This window comes from Camponotus vicinus, unplaced genomic scaffold (genome assembly GCF_025532165.1).
Source record: "Camponotus vicinus isolate PSW18456_S1 unplaced genomic scaffold, iyCamVici1.0 SCAF_11, whole genome shotgun sequence".
Lineage (NCBI taxonomy): Eukaryota > Metazoa > Arthropoda > Insecta > Hymenoptera > Formicidae > Camponotus > Camponotus vicinus.
In genome coordinates, this window is record NW_028141947.1 from 13,078,637 (window position 1) to 13,101,991 (window position 23,355).

A 23,355-nucleotide genomic window follows, 5' to 3' on the forward strand; every position below is an offset into this window, starting at 1 on the left:
AAAAGCCCATACGGGCATGTGTGCACGTGTAACGCTCCGCTAGACACCGGCAATATTTCTGCTAGCGATTTTAGCGTAGCTTGTTCGTGTATTTCGCGCACGAGAGAGAATTCTACTTGAAATACTTGAAAAGATCGTGGCATCCAAATAAACGTTTATATGACAAACAATATATTGAAAAAAAGCACTACGAAATTCTCGGACTGACACTCGGCTGATCATCGATCGGCGAATATAAGCCAGCGGGCAAGGAACCCGAACTAGCATTCGACGAGGGTTTCGAATCGCGAACATGGAACTTTCGAGGGAGTCGATAAATCGCGGGAGAGATAAACCGTAGTGCTACAGGAAATTAAGGTCCCGCTCGGTCCGGCAAGCCCCAGAGTCTACCATCTAGTCTAAGCTCCGGGCCTCGTTTCGCCTTTCACCCACCCTTGTCCGAAGCGGTCTTGATTAAGTACCTGTTGTCGAAGTGTCTGATCATATCCCTCGCATTTCAAAATGAGCATAAAATCACGATTTATACATTTTCATAATTAGGAGATTAATCGTTCTTTTTCTGCAAATACAATTTCAAAAATCTGTGTATGTGATTAAAATATACAAGTCTAAATAATAATCCCTGTTATTTAGCAAAATTCATAATTATTCGAGAAATCATATTTACACACTTTATTATTGCTTTCAAAATAATTCATTGAATTATCAAGAGACTTAAGAATAAGAGATAAAAATAAAATTGAAAACATTGATTTTTTTTTCGTTCAATTCTTACGAGAGATATAATTCGTAAGCTGTACACTTTTATTAGTTTTTTAAAAAGAGTTTGTTAGAAAATATAAGATATTGAAGCTTCTTCGATATTTTTATTTTCTGATTTTTAGACAACTGAAATATAGCTATCATTTATTGTCTGCTACGATATAAGCTTTTACGATATAAAACTTCACGAGTAAGCTTACGTGTCCGTTATATATTTTTCACCACACAATCTATATCTATTCTTATGCACAGAGCGTTTCATCGAGAATCGTGAAAGTTTCTGAGAATTCCGCTTCAAGAATTTAACGATGGACTTTAGCACCCGAGCAATAAAAAAAGACGTGATAGAAGGTACACACACCTCCCTTCGGAAATCAACTGCATCGAGAACGAATCGCTTGGCAGCGATCGAATAGTGCGATATTTTTACTTTGATGAGCATCGTGAGTTTCAACCGTAACATTGATACAAAATAACACTATTATTCGATCATTCTTTATCCGATAACTCTATATTTATTTTCAATTCGATAACTAAAAACATATCCAAAGAATTGAAAGATATTAACTCGCAAATGATTGTCTCTTCCATGTTTATCTTACAATAAAATACTCTTCGCAAGAAACCGATTTTCGAAATGCTGTTGTTCCCCGAATGACAATAAACGCGGAAAAGTTGGCGCAGGTGCACTTTGCACGAAGTTTCTCGATTGTCGCTCTATGACTTTCTGATGCATCAAACAGTTCATTGAACAAACTGTTTCATTTTTGTTCTATAGCCTCTCTTTGTTTCAATCGAAACTTTTATTATTATCGTAGTATTATTATTGTAGTGTTTGCAAAACCGAAAATGATCATTCTCCAGCAAGATTATTATCGCACTTTGATAAAAATGTAACGAAAAACATTTTACAAAATGTTAATAAACCACTATTAAAAAATTCTTCTTGCGATATTAATCATTCTTTTAGCATGACGTGAATTATGAAACAATGTTAAAAATTTCAGGTTTCGCTCCGTTCAAGCTTCGTCTAATAATTTATGTACATATAAATCTTTCTAGTAATTAATTCGGAATTAATTGAATCATTGAAAAGATAAAAACATGGAAATATCGTCGTAAATCACTTTCATATCCCTATGCGGCAATTGGAAAACAATGTCTGCTATTTCAGTATTTTATACAGAACACATGTAAGCTTTCGAACTAGCCTCACATATTTTGTCACAAGGGTAACCAAGAATCTAATAAGCTGAATACCGCAAAGAGACTCAAATTATTGGAGTGCCACGGAAACGCGGGCGCGAACACGGGAATTCGGTATAGGAAACCGCATATTAACATTGTGTTCGGAGAAGTTTCAAAATTAAAATTTATTTTATATACGATGAGAATTTGCCTGGTCGAGCACAAACATTTCTTATTTACATTAATTAATCAATCCTACAATTTATGAAATTAATGCTTTGTATCAATTAAACCAAAGTAAAGCATAAGATAACACACAATCAATTTATATAATCTCGAATTATAAAATAAAAAAAAAGAAACTACATCCTTTAGAATGTAAAATAGATATTTAAATCGATATCAAATATTCTAAATAAATTGTACACGCAACATATAATTTCTTTAAGTGAGATGAAATATTTCAATCCCTATTATTGACTTGATTAAATTAAGATTCTTGAAATTAACTCCACAGCTGAATCAATACAACAAACAGTAAATAAAATGTGGTTTACCATCATAAAAATAGAATTTCATTTTCAACTTGATTTCTGTTCAAGTTTCGTTACCTCGAGGCATCTCATCGCTTTATGCAAACAACACAATACTTGTCAGTGCGACAGCATAGCCGGAAATAGAAACAGGGAGATAGCTGTTATGGCGTTAGATGGGCTGCTTGAATCTGACTGTTGACTCGGCAAATAGGAAAAGCGTACTGGAGCTTGTGTAATGTTGACCGAGATGTTGGTAAAAGTTATCTGGACAATAGACGAAGATGTTGTCGAATTATATTTACACACTCGTAAAGTTTCATACACTGTCTATCACTGTAATAACTATTTGACTACTCTGCTTTTAAATATTTTTTATCGGAATCAAACTCAATATTGCAAAATTAAAATATATTGACATAATAAATGTATCCTCGCTTTCCAGCAGTTGCACATAAGCAACATATGCAAGATCAAAAGTTATTTCACCTTTACGAAGTACGCGTAAAATGTCACGTTTTCAAAGGAAACTGTAACGTGACTCTGACGAGTAAAAGGGCAAAAGACGTTTCGCGAAATATGAACGTGATAACTTGGGTCGCAAGAGTTCAAAGAGAAGAAATCCTTGAAAAACAGGTGGAAAAAACGCCCTATGACCTCAGCGAAAAGAAAGAAATTCCTGAGAATTTTAACTGACAGAAATGATATAATATGCATCTAAGTTATATCGTGCAATAAATATATCTTAACGAAGCAAAACTGATCTTAATAAAAAAATACGATTAATTCAAATAATAAAAAATAATCAAAATATACAAAACGAATAAAAAAACATGTACACTTGATTAAATGATATTGTAATATAAGCTAAAAGATGTGCTTGAATTTAAGGATCAAGATAATATGGAAAGTGAAACGAGGTGGAAAGATATTCTCAGCAAAACCAAAAATATTTATGTATAAAATGTTGATCACTGACGTATATATGATTATCGTATTTAACTAAAACCGAGTGAATTTTTCGTTAACCAAAGTGATCTTTAAATTAAATTTTGGGTGCTATAGAAGACGTAGTCTGTACATTCCCGCTCGAATCCCAGTCGAGCTGGCGGATTTTGAAGAGAGCATCCTATAAGGATACGAAATGGAATTTGACTTAATTTATTTTAGAATATTTACTAGATTATGCTCCCGAGTTATGTGCGTCGTAAGAACCGCAACACGAGCACGAAGAGTGAATGGGGCTCAGAATGGCGTAAAGGGAGAGAAGCTGACGGAGTAATTCGATAAAATTGACCGAGTTATACGCCTGCATGAACGTCGCGTCGGTCCTTTCCCTCTTGTGCTGTCCACACCGCCGTCACACAAATCTAATTCTTGTCCCTGATAACCGAACTTGTGCCACCAATTGCAGAATATTCAGACGGGATTTCATTTCTTTCGAAATTTGTGCCATCGTAATCAGATCGCAACTGGAAAAGAATGTGCAGTCTAGAAGTCCAAGTCGAAATCTCATGAAAAGTATGCTGATGTAATAAATTATTCGCGATTAGCAACAGGCAAGTTCTATGGAAAAGTCATTTACAATTCTCATTGATTCAACGAAGTTATACAGTTTGCTCGCCATTTGCATAAAAAATTTCTCGAAATTTGCGCATCCAGAAATATTATCGATAATGAGAAACCATTAAAAAAAATGAAAAAACATAAAGTAACGAGAATAATATTAAAAATAGAAGCTATAATAAATAAATACTAATAAATGATTAAATAATTAAATCAAATAAAGAATAAAAACAATTTAGACAAGCAGATATTTTCAAATATATTATATGATATCATATTTCATAAATTGTGTTTTAATATGCATTTCACATAATAGGCAGAATGTAGTTTAAAAGCGTAATGAAAAAAAATTTTATTGCAGCAAACGTGGGATATATAAAAGCATAATAGAATAAAAGGTTATCTAAAAGGACAGCATTCTTAACAGAACTACGAAAGCTTTTATTATTCGCGAAGTTAAAATGTCACGCACGAAGCGCCGTCCGATTACTCCGTGACAGTTTGACATCTCTGTCTACAAAAAAGGTATATATGTATCTCCCCTGTTTCCGTATTCTCGGTACTTCGTCACAGATTTACATGTAATTTATGACGAACCGTGTTTCAGAGAGAAGAGAGCAGTGGTAACAAAATTTGTTTCGCCGCTTTATGGAAGTCGGTACGCATAAGCGAAAGCGAAATAATATAAAGGGGTGAATAAAATTAACTTTCAATAAATGTTAATTCGTATAAAGAAACTTTCAATGCGAAATTTATACTAGCTTTCGTGCAACGAAACATTGCTTCAAATTTCTTTCTTATTGTTTATATAAATTTTAATTAAATTTTCCTAATTTTCTGATTTATTAATTATAATATTGATGTGTGTAATATATCGATAATAAAAAAGAGGATAGCGACAATATATCAGCAATATCGATCAGCTATATCATTCTACTCTGAATACCAAAGGGAAAGCGAATATAATCTAGTCGACACCTCGATAATCAAGTTAAGACTCGTCCCTCAGGGACACATTGCAATATACTAGCATGCACACAGAATAGAATATCGCAATTATGTATGCTTAATACAATCTACGACAGCGTTTTAATTTACGTTTACAAAGAGAACGTTTTTCCATTAGAGGCCACATAACAGACTTCTGTTATTTTTGGCTATAGTATACTTGGCTATATATACTTTTCTCAATTTAAATACAAAAAGTTTTTAAAAAATAAATTTTAAAAAAATCATAGGTACAGAGAAATATAAAAATAATATCCTACTCGTTAAGTTCAAAAAAAGTGCAATATGAAACGCAAGATATAGCTATATAAACATTCATATCAATTTAATGATATATATTCATTATTCGCGTACCCCTATATTTTTATATCTCATGTAAAAACGTTATTTTGCACGATATTACGCACAATGTTAAATTTTTTATTCGCGTTTTAATATATGTACGAAAAATGAATCGGTTTCATTTACAGTATCTAGACGAATTTGTCGAAAAATACGCGATTTTTCACGGTAGTTTAACATATTTTCTGCTGACATTCGCTCGGAAAACACGCGACCTTACTGTCAGATCCCAGCAACGCACATTACGCTGCCATATTCTCATCAGTCTCTCTCTACGCATTCGCGTAATTTATGCACTTTAATTAGCCGAGATGCCCGAGGACAGGCAAGCTCTTGCCATTATCGTAACTCCGCCATTTTTGGGGACGCGGAAAAACGACGAAGTTTTGCATTACAAATTTCGCATACTTTTGTCCAACATAAAATTTCCCGTAAAAAGCTTCGTATTTGAAATAACAACGTAGTTTCGATCGCGGGAGAAAAGAAGTCGAAGTACAGAGTACAGAGTACAGAGTAAATCGATTCCCAACAAGAATAATTGCAAAAACTATCGCAAAACATTTGATCTTCTCGTTGAGAATATTTCCATCTTCTCGTAGCATTACCGGAGTAATCAAATCAATATCTTCCGCGATCTGGTTAACCGACCATTAATTATTTTTGTTACATACCGAGTGTCTGATTTCTAAAGAGACAATGATATCAGTTCATCAAATCTCGTTAATTTTCTTTCTGCCACATGAAAATATATTTCTATTCTTAGTACAAATTTATCGTCGTTTTATGTATAGTCGAAGCTTTACTTGTTAACATTTAAATAGATTTTCGCGAGGATAATAAAGAATCTCTCAAATTAAAATACAATACATATTAATACAATGTAAATAACATTGTATCAATATATCTATTTTCGTTTAATTTTAGTTGAGTGAATATTCGAAAGAATCCAAATATTTTACACAATTGAGATATGAAGTCATCCTTAAAATAACGTAGACAAATAACATTTTTACATGTGCTATCTCCATGGACCAACATTAATTTATTTTATACAAATTGTAAGTGTCTACTGATGAATGTAAATTAATAAAATCCAAATAAAACGACGAGAGCTACGTATGATAACGATCAGACTCGAATACACTTAAGTAGCATATAATAAAAAAAAATATCCCATGTACGTCCCTTTTCTTCGTATGTATCTTTCAGTTACATTGTCCTGGCAGCTTCACGCACGCGTATAAGTAAGTGAGCTTACCTGAAGCACTGATTTATCGAGTCCCGCGACGAGAGCGGAAGCTGAGGTGGAGGGTGAAGGTGAAGACGAAGCCGAGGAAACGGAGGGACTGCTAGTCGCTACGGGGGTCGACGGTGATGAGGGGGCGGGAGAGGGTGACAGCCCCCGAGAGCCCCCTGCAGTTGCACCCGCCGCCCCCGGTGCTGCGGTGCCTACACTCCTTTCCACTTCTGTAACAGGGAAACAAAACCATATCTCCATTAGAGCGTGGCGCATCGTGTCGTAAAAGTCGGCAGGCCGTATCTCCTGCGGTTGCCCGCCGACGTGACGAAAATTGATGCGCTCTCGGGAAGCAAAGCGAGCATTCAGACATCCGTTTCAACGATGTTTCCATGCCGCCATATGCGTACATCGAATTATCGATATCATTCGAGCTTAACGACAGTAATGATTTTCACGACTACGCGATTAACGAGAGATCACTGACTTATTGAGTTTCTCATGAAATATTTCGGTTCACCTTTTCATCCCTTCGTAATAATACGGGAGTAATCAAATCGGTATTTTCCGAGATCGGGCTCCGAAATTAACCGACCGTTAATTATGATTTATTGTCTGAGTCCTAAAGAGATGTAATGATATGTTTATCAGACTTTGTTGATTTTCTTTCTGTCGTATGAAAATACATTTCTGCTCTTGGTAAAAATTTAATTCGCCGACGTTGTATTTTTTCTCACGTACGGTGACAGATAATGAGATAGAAAGGACAAGTTCGCTGAAGGAAAAAGGAAGATAGAAGCAAGAACCGAGGCGGAATGTTTCGAGGCACGTACCGAAGGATGCACGGTCAATTCATTGAATAGGAAAGTAATTTTCATAGTTTATAAGTTTACCCGTTTCATTCTCTCGGATCGAGTCGGAGCGACGCTATGGCATATCCCAGGTGGAACCTTACGCTAGGGTCGTCGAAGACGAGCTTAATGCTCGTCTCTAATGTAATTGAAAACTTTCGTAAACGCTTTTTCGTACCCCTCGATTTGTAACGCTCGTCTACTAGCGCTTAAACGTTACTTAGAAACGCATTGCGCCACTTACAATCAATAATGATATAAAACTCTGCTCCTTTTCTATCTTATAAACGTTAATATATCCCATACGTACAGAAATACAAACGGGATACATAATGTACATACATATTGTTGTTTCGATAAAGAGTAAATTAATAAATTAATAACAATTAACGATTATTAGTTATTAATTATTAGTTATTAATAATTAGTAATAAGTAATAGTACAACTGTAATTACATCTATTGCAATAATACAATATCGTGGGCAGAGATGTTTATATTATCGATTCGCAACAATTAATATTAATTGCACTCATTAAAGTTTCTACAGTTATTTTTGATTATGTTAGAATAAAAAATTTTATATTTTTACATTGCATAAATACGCATTTTTATATTTTATCTCGAAATAAATATTTTATATCATATGATTGCATTGGCAATCGGTAAATCGAGCTTGTAATATCAAACATTTCCGTTTGGTTCATTAATCTCAGTAATTAACCATGTAATTTACTGTTGTAATATATTATTGCTGTTATACATTCGTACAGCAAATACGAGTTACAGCAATATACAATAACAGTTATATGTTTATTTATTGTTTATCGAATTAAAATAAAAATTTTTAATAACTTTATAATTTCGCCCCACTATAATCGCAAGAATTATTATAAAATATATATTCTATTCGATATATATCATAAAAATAAATTACTCATATATTATTCTTTTTTTAAAAATCCAGTGCAGACAATTTTGCACACAGCGAGAAAGATTTAATAGTTAAAATTAATGTATATTTCGATATATGATTCACATATTATCATCAATTAGTATGTACGTGTATTAATAAACCAGTTATAACACACACAGTCATTTTAATATAATATTATAAATTAGTTGAAGTAATGAAGATTACAATGCTTGCTTTCAGACAAACGTACCGCAAACGCTGGAATCCTCTCTAGTTACCCTACAGTTAATCATTTATTTGTACAGCTATGCAAGCTCGATGTTCTCATTTACTCGATAAGAATGGTACTAAACAGCACTGCGTAAAATTAGCAAGGAAATTACTTCCATAGTATGCTTTAAGTACTTGTACTCATATACCTGAGAGAAAAAAAATCGTCAAAGATCTTCCGTATTTATATGGTTTGCCAATATGAATAAACATATAAAAAATTAATCTCATTGATGCTTAGAAATTAGATCGATGTTATTCGAACGTATTAATTTCTATACATATTAATACACACTTCACAATATGTAATTTATAATTTAATTTTGTTGACAAAAATTTGCAATCAAGAAAATTATTTATTACATATAATAAAAATTCGTTTATGCTTATTAATTACAAAGTTGAAATATGCTTGAAAATAACCTCTATCAATGGCACAAAAATCGTGAAAAATACCATAAACATTAATTTCGATAAGATACTACGAAAAATATTTTTACAGTTTCGTCCAGCATCGGTATCTAAATATTGCATCGAGCACAAGAGACATGTATACTTTCCACAATAAATTCTAAACGTGCCGCAATTCAAAGAACTCGCAGTCTCCAGAGATTATAAATTATGCGCAAAATCGTCTCAGTCCAGTTTTAAAGAAGCTATTATATTTTTTATTTCCGGACTTTTCCACCTGAACTAGTACCGGCGAGGATATTATCTTAACAACTGGTCCTGCTATCTTTTCACTACTGAATTTTATATATCGTTATATTATCTAGAACCGGCACAAAAAGAAAAAATGTGAAAATACAAAGAAAGACCAAACGACGAGCAATGTTGGCACGAAAGAACAGTTGCTCGCGTAATTACTCACAAACCGCGAAACTTTCGTCGGCAAAGAATTTTTCCGACTTTGACGATATTTCTTAACGCATTCGCTAAACTTCGAGGACGATCTATACGTTTACAACAAAGTACTTTGTCGTCGAAGCGATGAGAAACCGGTGGGCTACGGGCAGTCTTGCTAATTCAAAGGAAAAGCAGTTATGCAAACGTACCGCGAGACATTCACCGTGAATTCTCACAAGGATACCGTTCACCTTCTGAAGCTCAAATTTCTTCGCGTCCCATCTCGTCCGCTCGAGCAAATTGTGTACATACAATTTGCGAAGTTGAGAACTGTGAAATCTCGGCCGAAGCAGCCCGACTGCCACGAGGAAGATAGCTACCTCAATTTAAAGACTACTTTACGTAGTTATGCGCAGGACGAATTGAAGTAAGGAAATCGTGTTATTTAAATGCAAAATATATGAACGTAAAATGTTTACAGTGATGTTTACAGTGACATTATGTGATAAGTATAAAGACAGAAAATGTAGAAATATAATAAAATTTGTCAGAAAGTTGAGTGACTGATATTTAAATAAGTAAACGATAAAAGTAATTATTATAGTAGCATAAAGTAGTTAAATATAATTTTTACAAATTGCTATTTTTGAATTTTAACTCCTTTTCTATTTGTTAAAAAATTGATTTAAAATTTTATGGTTTGTATTATTCATCATATAAAAAAAATTTAAATATATAGAATTGAAGGAAAATCGGGCGGAGGAAATTCGGTACACGATATATTACTAAGTAATCATATGCTTTAAGTTAAAATGTGCAAATACACATGTATTTTGGCTGAATTTCCCATAACGGAAGAAGAGAAACTTAATATAGATAAGACACACAAGGTTCGGCGCATAAACCACAGAACGTTTACAAAGTTCTGTCATAAGTTGTCGCAACCTCTAAGTCTCGTGTACGCTAGGAATTACATAATCTCCATGGCGGTTGGATAAGTTACGATATACACTAAATACATAATAAGCATGACGGCGCATATCTTGCTTCCTTCCGTCTTATCAGATTAAAGTAAGCAAGAGCGAATTCCTAGTCAAGAGAATTGATCTATGCAAACTTCTTCGCAAATATCATGAAAGATATATTTTACATATTTTATATATAAAATAATATATTATATGTAAAATATTATTATAATATATAATTATTATTATTATATTATATAATAATATATTATTATAAAATAATGTTATGTACATGTAATTTACATGTAAAATAATATATTATTATATATGAGATATATACGAAATTATATATGAGATTTTATTTTAAAATAATATTGCTTTCTCTCGTCTCTTTTACAATATTAATTTATTTACGGATGTTTTTTTTCCAGTTGTATTTTAAATAATCTTCGGTACAAAAATGAATTATGACAACGACAAGCTGTCACAAGTCACAAAGTCTACACGAGTCGTAAAGTAATATAAAATTATAGGATTTTATAAATTGTCTTTAAACGATAATGAAAATTATAAATATTTTTTTTAATAATATAAAATACAAATTTTTCTACTTTCTCTATATAAAAATTTTATTTTAAACAAATTTTAAATAATGTATTTTTATTCTAAACTGCATCATTGAAAAGCTTGATATTTTTGCAGAATATTCAAAATTCAAAAGACAAATCGTATTTATTCCCCTACTAATTTAGACAGCATAACGCAAATGATACTTCCCGATGCTGCATGGCCTGAAAGAAAGTGGTCCTTGAAGAGGGCATTCGTAACACTTGTCGCTGCAGCAGCTGCTAGGAGCGAGTTATTATTCTCGTAATAATGGCAACGAGGGTAGAAACGTTTTCGATACCACATGATGAGCATTACTCAAAATGCGTATCAAAAATAACAAAATACGCACGTACAAATTAATAGAAATTTTTTCTGACTACAATAAAAAAAAAATAAAATATGTTTCATAAAATATATCTTCATTAAACAATAAAAGAACAAATCCAACGAAAATGCATTCGTAGCAAAATTGAAAATGTAAAACATTATCATTTATTTTGGAATATATAAAACAGAATCATATATTAATTCACACATTATCATTTATCTTGAAATATACAAAACAAGAATCACACATTAATTTTCCATCCAAAAACAACAAAAATTGCAGCCGAGAATGAATATGTATAATCTGAACATAAAAAAAACTTAATATAAGCCAACAAAACCGCTAGAAACTCGGTGAACACGAAACATGTTTAATAAAGTGTATAGGATAATAAATGATGTGCATGGATCAGACGATAAATCTTTGTGCGTGACAGCGATGTCTTATCAAAAGGGAGCTCTATATATGATCCTCCTATACAAAAAAAATGTCTTGTTCGATTATGAGGTTAACTATAACATATCGATTAGATAGATTGTTACAAACCTTGTACTAGATTTATTCAATCTCAAGAAAATGGAAATATAATCTTACCCTGATCAATAGTTAAGCCAGATTTCAAAGCTTAACGAGACTTATAGAGTTCTTTCATTTGCTTTCTTAGAATAAGGTTAGTGAAGTAATCTAGATTAAAGACTCGTCCATTGATTTCATTCAATTCAACTCTATCAAATCTCATTTTGATCTTCGTCAGAATCCAGCGGTTATTTTCCCTAATCATTAATCTTTGCGTAGGGTTTCTAATTTTAACGCCATCCTTTTCTCTCCCTATCCTATGTGCATAATTCCATTTATATCCATTCGCATAACGCAAACTTTGCAAATATAACTCATCTCGTAGGATAAACATGAATATACCCTTAAAAGTACGCAAGTTTTCTGTAAAATGCGCGAGAAAAATATCTAACATGCACTTTATTCGGTAATCTCAAAAAAAAGTTATGAATACTTTGTTATTTTACGTAATCAAACTTTTAAAGCCCCGTGATATATACGTCAAGATTCTAAAAAATAACATTTAGAGGCAAATCTCTCTACACGAGTGGTGGTAACATTCTCGTGCATTAGTGTATTTACGATTCTAACAACGAAAGGAAAGAGTATAGCAGCGTGACGCCAACGTTTTCGCGATGGTGGAAAATCTCGCGGCGCACGGGGGAGTATACGATTTATCCCTTATGCAGTAAACGAGGGACGATCCGGCTCAGACCGTCGCCGTTGAAGTAGAAATCCCTTGTTAGCAGGCTGTGTACAGCGAGGCAAGGTGAGACGAGACGAGACGAAGCAAGCGCCGCCGCGGAATGACCCCCGCCGTGAAAAATAGGACGAATTTACAGCGGGAAGCATCAATTCTCTTCGTGGCAGCAGTTTTATTCCGGCAAGGCCGACGGGGAAAGGAAAGCACACGGATACTTTGGTCCCTTTCTCCCGGCACTCCGGAGGTGAAAAATAGGAAAGGCGCGTTGCGAGCACGGCTTAAGCGTTCGTCTGTCCGCCTGTCTTCCAGGGATAAGTGATGTGACAGTACAACGGAGATGCGCGAAGGGAAAAGCAGCATGGTGAGAGGGCAGTCGTATAGCAGCAACACAGGGGGAAGAAGCGAGGATGGGCCGTGAATGAGAGTGATGGATTGCACGCCGCCATCCACTGACACTCTTCCACCAAAGGGCAGGTCGCTCATTGTACCGCAGAAACCGGAACCCACAACTTGTGCCGTCTACATTTCCGGTCGACTGAACGGCGATACGATCTAACGCGAATCCGTGTCTTTTTTATTGAAAGGTCTTCGACCGAGTGTGCCCGACATGAAGCGGATTGCATAAGTCTGAGTTCATAATTCGTTTCTCTTCAGATTATTCATAGCCATAAAAGCAGAGAATCTGTGAAAATTTATCTAATTGTAAGATGACTTTATACAAAATGCACGTTTATTATAAAATTTAATAGGATTCATTTATAATAATAATTTAATAACACAAATATCTTTCCGAAATGGTCTGCTTAATTTTATAATGCAAATCGATTTTTGAAATTATAAAAAACAAAATTTCAGCTTTATAGACATAAATAAATGTATTACATATTCATTAGTGACAATTGATCATTGTATGAAAAAGAAAAAAATCAGGTCATCAAAAATATAATTATTTTAATTTACATATATACTTTACTTTTAAAATATAAATATGCTTTCACTTGATGAATAGAAAAAAAATTTTTCGAAAGTAAATTATTCTCATCTATCTGAAGAGATATCGAAGTAGTTGTAATGAAATCAAAACTCGCGATATATATTAGAAGTTAAATTTTAATTTTCTGTTCCGCTGCATAAATAAATATCATCAAACTTATACTGCAATAACTTAAATAAACTCATCGACAAACAAATTTTATAGTTAAAAGAGGAAGCATTTCATAATTTTACGTAACACATAGAAGAGAAATAAAACCAGAAAAATAAATATTAGCCGCTTACGAAAGGATCAGAAGTATCATGGAATTGTTAGTACTTGGCAGTATTGTTAATGATAAAAATAAATGATGAACTTAGAGAGAGGTGGAAGGAAAAAATGAAAAATAAAATATCTTAAAAAGAAATCCTGAGAAAGCATTGTTGTATTCCATGCCATCTTGCTAATTATAGCTTGTAGCTTAATTCGAGGTATAGTGAATAAGAAAAGTTGAATAAGAAAAAAGCGAAATATTAGATAAACAATTGCAAATATTAAGAATATCTCGATGTTTAAATATTTTAAATGTTTAAATATTATATATATCTGAAATACACAGCATTAATGATTTATTGAAAAAATTATATAAAGAAAAATTCACACAAGTGCACCGAAAATGTAACGAAATGCAAGATTTTATTTTTATAAATGATAGGAAATAAATTTAAATTCGCTTAGGAATAGAAATCTCTACTAAGAAACTCCTTGAAAGAGAAACTTATCATTGAACTCATTTCACAAATATAATAATACTTGACAAATAAAGCATTCCATCTTAATTACTATACAAACGAAAATTATTATTATCTGGCTTAATCAAACGAATGATAATATGATGTAATATACAGACAACTTGATTTAAATTATTATTAAACTGAAATAATAGTCAGACTACTGAATACATGAATAAATACATTGCTGTTGTTATAAAATGCATAAATTTTGATTTATTTGTTTATCCCTATTAGCCGCATGAGGAGAATGTTGTGAACATGTGTAATAATTAAAACTGTGTCTACTACACGTGTGTCCGGTTTGAAAAATTATTATCCGGAATCCAAATGGAAGCTCGTCACAAGGCCGAAACAAACATGCATATTAATAGACACCGCGGATTATCGTGACAGCGGTACACGGCGACTGAATCGATAAAACATGCATGAATGACGCATCAGAATCCGAATTAGAAGATTTAGGAAAATATAAATAAAACGGGGAAAGATTCTTTTTGTACCCTGATGATTAAAAAGCTAAAGTTGTTTTTGTTATATTATATGCATAGAAAAAAAAACTTGATATTGTATGAAACAAAAAGAAAAACAGAGAAAATATTTTTAATATTAAAATTTTCCTATTATTTATTAATCAAATTTGATTTAATGATTATATGCATATATAAAATTAATTCAATAAATAAGTAAACGTTATGTATAATTTTTATGATAAATTACTTTAATGAAAACTTAAATCTCAATTTGTGATCAAATACGATTTAAATAATTTCCATAACTACAATTGAGCTTGATATTAAATTTCGTTATTAAGGACCATAATAAATTCGCGATAATTTCGTGAACGTGATAACAGCTAATATAATAACTAATTTAATCGAGTGTATAGACGAGATCTGTTTCCGGCTTCAATAAAGATCGTTAAGTATTCCGGCGATGGTAGAAAAAAGGAAATACTGATGCCCCCTCCCTGTGGAACCATCACAGCAAAGGACGAATTAATCTGGCTTCACGAAGAGGGGCCTTTTCTGCCCCACGTTTTCGATGTAATTGAATCTCTCGTCTTTGCCAAGGCAATTGTACCGTTCCCCTCTCCCCGACAATCTAGAGCTGCTCTCTTACCGCGAGAAATTAATCTTCCCTTCCGCGGGAGCGATTCCACGATCGTCGAGAAAAAACAAAAGTAATAGAGATCTATAATTCGGACCTGAATCCAGCACGAACACGAGTTCTTTCGCCGCGTGTCGATGCCGATAAAAGATGAATTCATCGCAAGCGATTTGCTGAACAATTAACGTTAGTCTTACAATCTTACAAAGAGCACTTACAGTCGAAAACTGTAATTGCCACTCTTATTATTTGAGAGTACACAAATTTCAAAGTAAAACAATTCAGCAAGAATGAGGAGATTCATATTTTGCGTGTATGTCATCGAATAGATCAGGATATTATATAACTGATATTATATAAAAAATTCATTTTCTCACATACATATTTTATGCTATATTTAATTAAATTATTTCTACTATTTGTACTATTTTTGCGATTCTAAAAAATAATGCAATATAATACACAATATATAATGCATTTCACGATGCATGCACATGTAGTGATGACATCATCATGATTTTCTGTATTTTTTACGTACAATATATATTGAAAATATGTTTTTATATAATATGACAATTTTATTGGAAAAAAATGTGCCCAAATGATATTTTTGTAAACGGTATGAGGAAATATGTTATCTATACTGGTATAATGTAATCAATTAAATTTTAGTTGTCGTTATATAATCTCCCAAAAAAATATTTGTCATATCTGATAAAGAGATCGTGGGTGGTAACGCCGACGTAATGCCGGATAAAGAGGAGGGCAACAACCAAACTCCATTAAATCTTATCATATTAGAATAATAGGATTGCTTTTATTATAGTCTTCTCGAACAAGGATTTCTGTTTATCAGCTCAAAACACTCCTTGCTCATTCTTGCAGCTCGTCTGACAGAAAAGATCGAAGATGATGACGAAGAGAGGAAAAGAGAATGTGGCGAGGGGGACGGAGGGGGAGAAAAATTACTTTCGCAGCGAAACGTGACGGCAATACTAGAGTGAAGATTGCAAAATTGCGAACCACGCTTAAATATTAGATGCCATGTAAACGAAATTTTATCGACAGCTGGGCGCTCTTCGTTCACGATGCCAGGGTAACGCGGGTACTTTCTTCGAAACAAATTATAGGACCATGATTGAACATTACGGCCCTTGAAATTGGCTAGACTTCATTAAAATATCTCAGATGCATGTATGCGATAATAATGTAGGATCGAATAATTATAATAATAATAGTGCTGGATCGAAATTTCTAATTTGCAAACATAATTTGAAGACATATCCGTGAAACAATTTAGACTTATTCTCATAGGATTCTTGATACTACGCAAAGCTTGTGAGAAATTTCAGAGAGAAGTATGTCGGCATTATGAAATAAATCGCCAGTCGTGCTCAAAAATATTTTCTTCCTCTTTCCTCGAAAAAGAATATAAATCATGCGCTTACAGAAGTGGTCCGTAGCTACGAAGGTTCTCTTGTAAAGAAGATTACGCTGCCAAGGACTTTCCTCATTTTTCCCCGCGACGATCCAAATTAACATATTCATAAGATATTTATCAAGGATTCTCTTTGACGCCTGCGTTACTTAAACATGTCGCTGGGCAACAGAATTTTTTCTTTATTTGACTCCATAAAAATTCAGTGTCCTGTCACCGGCGCTCTTAAAGGGACAAAGCTTGTGTAAATAAATCAATCTGAGAGTAATAAAGTATCATAAAGAGTAAACGAATACATTTTTTATCCGTATAAACTCTTCTTACATGGAAACAGTGCTCGCGTTTGATATTACTATTTATGAAATGATATTTAGAATGACAAATACGTCTCTAATTTTTCGTAATTTTACTCATTATAATTAAGTCTTTAATCATACGTAATTGTTATTACTAATATCTCACATACATGTACACTGTATATAACTTAGCCGCCAACTACTTGCGCTGCATCAATAATCCCTGCAAGGGCTAGCTGATCAGCTGAGCGTTGACTCGATGTACTTGGTCGATGCACTAATATATAACTACGTAGTAATCGCGATTGCTTTGTTGCACTAACACAAGATTACTTCGACATCATATGCATAATTCAAGATGATGCGTGTGTCGCTGATACAGCGCGCTATAGTTATGCATATGTCGAAGTTGCTGCGTCGCATACTTGTCATTCTGAACTCCTCCTTGTATAATGCATTCCATATATTTCTCTGTTGTAACCAATTAGCAAGAATGCATCATACGTTTCAAAAATTTTCTCACTAAAGTAAACATCTCACGATTAATAAAAGAATCGAAATACTATTTACATTAACATATCACTCCGACTTTGTCATATCCATATAGTATATTATATATTTCAATATAGAACATAAAAAATATTAATTAATCCAAAAAAACAAAAATATAATTAATAAAATAACAGGAAGCTTTTTATATAGTATATAAATAAAATCATTACTGTAATCAGCTTTTAAAGAGAAATTAATTTTTATCGCATAATCTTTGCATTATATTTTATTTTTATTTCTATTTTGCAACTCGAACCTGTCTCTGCGCGACTGTCTTAAAAGATCGTTCAATTCGCTTCGAAATATCTAGTCGAGTAAGTCTTGCTCTTTCCTTCTTGTAAGTCTTCGCTTCTACGTCCTTATTTCGGTTGGTTGATCCTGCTCAACGGCAATCGTCTTATCCTGAACGTACCGCATCTTTGCCACATTCGTCGATGTCGATGTCGACGTTGTCGCGACGTGGTCGTAAACTTCAGACACGAACGAGATCATCGAAACCCTCTCGAACGAGATTCCTCCGGTAAAAGCCTTGCTTCCCAATAAGCACGCGAATTACAAAGTTTATGACACCGACGTTTATTCGCGAACAAAGTTGTAGTGTTGCAACAGCACTTCCATTAGCTCTTCTTCAAAGACAAACTAAGGTACACGATATATATAAAGAATCTCTATACCAGAGTTAATTATTTAGAGCAGCTATAACAATATAGAATAATTGCCTTTAAATATAATAAATTTAATATATATATCTCACGATTATATATTTTTACTGCCGATTAAAAAAAAAACGCGTGAAATGCTAAAAAAATTAATAAAAATTATATCATATAAATAAAATTATATAATGTAATATTAAATTATTATAATACATACAAGAGCAAAAAATATTGTTATACGTATTGTGTGCATATCATACATAAAATTAATTTCGTTCTTTTATTAATAAAATTTTATTATCTGAAATAATTATTACAGCTAAGAATAAAAATAATCAAAATTGAAAAACCTCTTATTTTTGACAAATAACTAAAAATAAAATCCTAAATAATTGCTAACTGAATGAGTGAAAACCGATTTGGAAATTTGAAATAAACATGTTTTTACAAGCAATGAAGCGCCCAACATATCCACATTTAACAAAGTATCCGTAAGAAGCTCACCCCTGATACTCTCATAAATAATTAACGTTAGTCGGACTTGCTGCATTCCCTTCTCGAGAGTGAAGGAAGGATTTTTTTTACCGCGTCGTCTATTCTGAGACTTTTCTCAACAGACAGTACCTATCCAAATATGCGTACGTAACTTCATTAATATTAATATTAACCATTTTCTAGCGTGCCACATATAATGACTGCAAATTCTTTAAAAAATTCTGCTTCGATCAATAAAGAAAATTTTGATGAACGCATTTATTTGATCAACGACATTATGAATTGTAACTGAATAAAATATATATTGGAAGAGAGAGAGAAAAAAATATATTATTTAAGTCTCAATAAAAAGCGATTAACATATATACACATAATCGATTTTTTAAAGAAGTTATAAATTATTTAGATATATTTGGTTAGGCATCAAATATATGATGTATATTATATATATATGTATAATACAAAATAAAAATATAATATAAAATATAAAACTTTATTTCTTTAGATATATCTATGTAATATGAAGAAAAAGACAAAGGAATTTTAATTTTGACCGCACAAACTAATTTCATTGTTTGTCGCATTAAAATGCATTATTTGTAAATATTTATTTGTAAATAATTACTCAATATTAATTGACATATATATAAAGGATATTAACTCATATTGATAATATTGGAACTGTATCGGAATTCTTTATGACAAAATCGAAAGTTATCATCGTGACAGTTAAGTCCTTCTTTTATATCGCTCTCATCTCTCTCGTAAATCTCAAGTACATCTCGCTCGTCGATCTCGTTACTTTCTTCAATCTTAATTAAACCGATAATCTTGCAACTCATCGATCCATCGTTCGTATTTCATAGGAGAAATAGATCGAAAGCGAAGATGTAAAAAAAGACATGCCACTCAAATCGCTTTGTATGCCCGAAACATAAACTGATACTGTATCTCCGAACGAGATATAGAAATTTTATATGGAAATGATTGAAGAGATTTTTTTTCAAAGCATTGCAATGCAGCAATACAACTACTCTGATATTTCCACCGATAACCGATGAATGCAAGTTGGAGTAGCTATAGAATAAATTAAATATAAATCGCAATATCATAAATTAAACATATATTATTAATTATAATATTAATCTAATATTCTTAATACATTAATTTCCCCGAATATGATGTCGTTTTTCACAAACAATTATTAACGTTGAAAATTGTCAAATTTACCTGATATACAATATTATACCGACATATATACCGACATATTATCTGAATTTGAAATTAACTTTATCTCGGTGAATAAATTATTATAAATAACATGGAGAGATGCCCCGATATGAAAATGCAACAATAATATAATATGATAATACATATGTCCAGTAATCATATTGAAGTATACGACGATTGTAATTTAAATCCGAATTACGTGACAAGGAGATAAAGCCGCATTCGGACGGACATTATCCGATTTCAGCATCAGATGCGGGGACATATAAAAATGCTCGAGTGGTACTACTGTTATATTCCATAGCGAAGAATTCAACGTGTCACAATGTGCTTGGACAGGCGGTACTTTTAGTTTACGAGCCTCGTTACTACTTTATCGTGTGTGTCGAGATCGATAACGGTCTCGCTATAACGATATATTCCTCACCGGTGATCCACGTGCGGTAGCTTCGATAAATTTTGACGGACGATGCTTTCCTTCGCACTTCGTCATTCTTCGCCGCCCTTTATCTTTCGTACTTTTTTTTTTCACTTTCCCGTCCCCTCACGTCACGATATCCACGAGCATGCTCGGACTTTAGATCTCAAATAAAGAGAATTTTTGATACATTTCTAAATTATACTCTGCAATAAGCATTTAATATGCTTTACAATGAGTAATGATGAAACGAAAAAAATATTTTCCATCGTCTTTTTATCCTTGAAAAATAAACTTCAAGCAAAATGGAAAAAGGGAGGAAACTAAAGAAGACAAACACCATAAAATTTACTTTTCTCGCAATATAAATCTCGTCATTTTTACGCGCTATTCGGAGTTGATTTATCGTTGGAAAAAATCCCGAAACTTTCATCGAGTACACAAGGGATTGAAACGAATAAAAGAAGAGAAAAGTTAGCATGGAAAAAGCATTAGTTAATTTGTTATCGTCCATTTTATCTTTTAACACCGGTAGAAGTAAAAGAGTTTTTTTACAGGAACACTGGCCGAGCTGTTTGCGCAGAGCTACTGAGGAAGCAAACAGAGGAAGGAAACTTGTAAATGTATCATTCAAACTAAACGGATGAAAACTTCTTTAATTCGCAGCTCCTCCACAAGAACGATCAATATAAGATCGGATTTTACAAACACTAAGTCACACAGTAAAAATATTTCTCAATCCATTTCGAGTCAATAATCTGCACGCGATTAGATATGTTAGCGATGATCATCACAAACTCGTTATAGCAGCCATTAAAGATTGGCGTAAGAAGCTTCGTAAAGTGCAGTTGTTTAATACAACCAGCTACGGAGCGAAAATAAATTGCTGCTTCTTGAAGCAGATATATATTCTTCTTCGCCTATCATCAGAGACATAAAAAAGCACCTACAAACACAGCTGCGAATATTTAATAATAAGATCGAGTAAAGAATTTCTCTACGCGAGTACGATAATCTTATCTAAGAATATTATTCATTCAAAGAAAAATATTTTCATATAACATATATATCTATATACATATTGCCGTTTATAAATGCATAATCTCTAACATGATTAATTAAAGTATTTATTTCGACTTATTTAATTTAATTATACATTACTTATACATTTATTAATTTTATTATTGCAATTATCTGCGTATTATATCCCTGTATATCTCACATAAACACATCCCATGTGTTTCACGTTCTGCCTAAAACTAAATTCTACCTATATTATATCGCTTTAACTAATACATCAGCATTTCAGGTTCATCCAGAATAACGCATCGTCGCGTTTATGACCTGAAACATTAATTATCGAACTTTCCTTCCACACGCGTTCAGTCTGAGTGAACCGAAGCTAAATATCGGCCAGATAGCCACAATAAAACCGTTCGCACGTTTCGCGTTCCCGTGTGATTTCAAACACGTAGTAGCGCACGGTACACCCGAGATTGCGGCAGTAATAAAGGCCAGATATCCCTCGTCATATATAGATATTAAACTATGGTCGTTTGCGTATCTGTGTGACATGATCTAGCAATGCACGATGCGATGTTAACAAAATTCCACAAATTCCATTATTACCAAAAAGATCAAGCAATTTTTGACACTGCTAAAAATAAACCAAAATAAAATAATATATATCGAAAGTTGCAAATTAATTCTTCCATAATTTTCAACGCCATGTATCGCCTCTCAACTTGTAATGTATAATTACGTTATTAATATTCTTTAACTTATATTTGTAAAATTCTCTCTCTTTCTCTGATTAAATTATTCATATGCAAACACAGTTACATAAAATTTTATATATAGGAGTAAAAATTGAAATATTTTAAAGCAAATTCAATGTCGCTTTTTTAAAATATATTGTCTGTATTTCTCGTAATTTAATAAATGTATTAATTTCGATTTTTATTTGATTTTATAATCAAAATGAACAAAGTATATGTAAAGCCATGTTTAACTTGCTTTAAAATATCCTAGTATATAATTTTATAAAATTACGTTGTAATGTTATAAATAATGACTAAAAGCTTTTCCGTACCAAGCTCCATATATATGTGCAACAATGTGCATATAATCTAATTATTATTTATTATAAAAATATAAAATTAATAATTCTGAAATTATAAATTACGATATGTGGAAAAACGGACGGAAAATATAATCCAGAATACTGTTTCCTCGTTTCCTCTACTTCCTAGATCGTATTAAGATGAAGTAGACAGAGCTGGAGGGAAATGCGTGATATATTCTGCGAGAAATCTCACAATACCTAACCGCACTCGAGATTCAATAATGCTCGTAGACGGAAGCACTTACAAATACACGCGCGCAATTATTAACATGTTACGAGGGAAGGGGTTTTGGTGCCATAAATAACGCGTGACTGCACCGATCCTATCGCGCGCTATTGTCACTTAAATGATTATCGACATTTAGGCATTCTCAGCTGCCAATAGCAATTCTCTACGGCGTGTGTATAACGCTCTGCATTACGCATATCCTGGAAGTTTCAGGTGTACAGTTAAATCGAACTACACGTTGTTAATGTGGCGTGGCAACGGATGGCGTGGAAATTACGCGACTATTGTCGAAAACTATCTTAATGTTTCGTAGATATCGAAGAATTCATATCGAGCGTATCGAGAGAAGAAGCTGGAAATAGAA

General features: G+C 32.8%; 1 protein-coding gene across 8 annotated transcripts in view; it reads right to left on the reverse strand.

The window, feature by feature from the left end:
- Positions 1–23,355, reverse strand: part of LOC145961499 (dystrophin, isoforms A/C/F/G/H) — a 425,853-nt gene that overhangs the window by 327,245 nt on the left and 75,253 nt on the right. For all 8 annotated transcript variants that reach the window (XM_083081735.1, XM_083081731.1, XM_083081730.1 and 5 more), the window contains one exon: positions 6,658–6,866. In XM_083081735.1, coding sequence (XP_082937861.1) covers positions 6,658–6,866 — 209 coding nt within the window. The remainder of the gene's footprint in view (positions 1–6,657; positions 6,867–23,355) is intronic.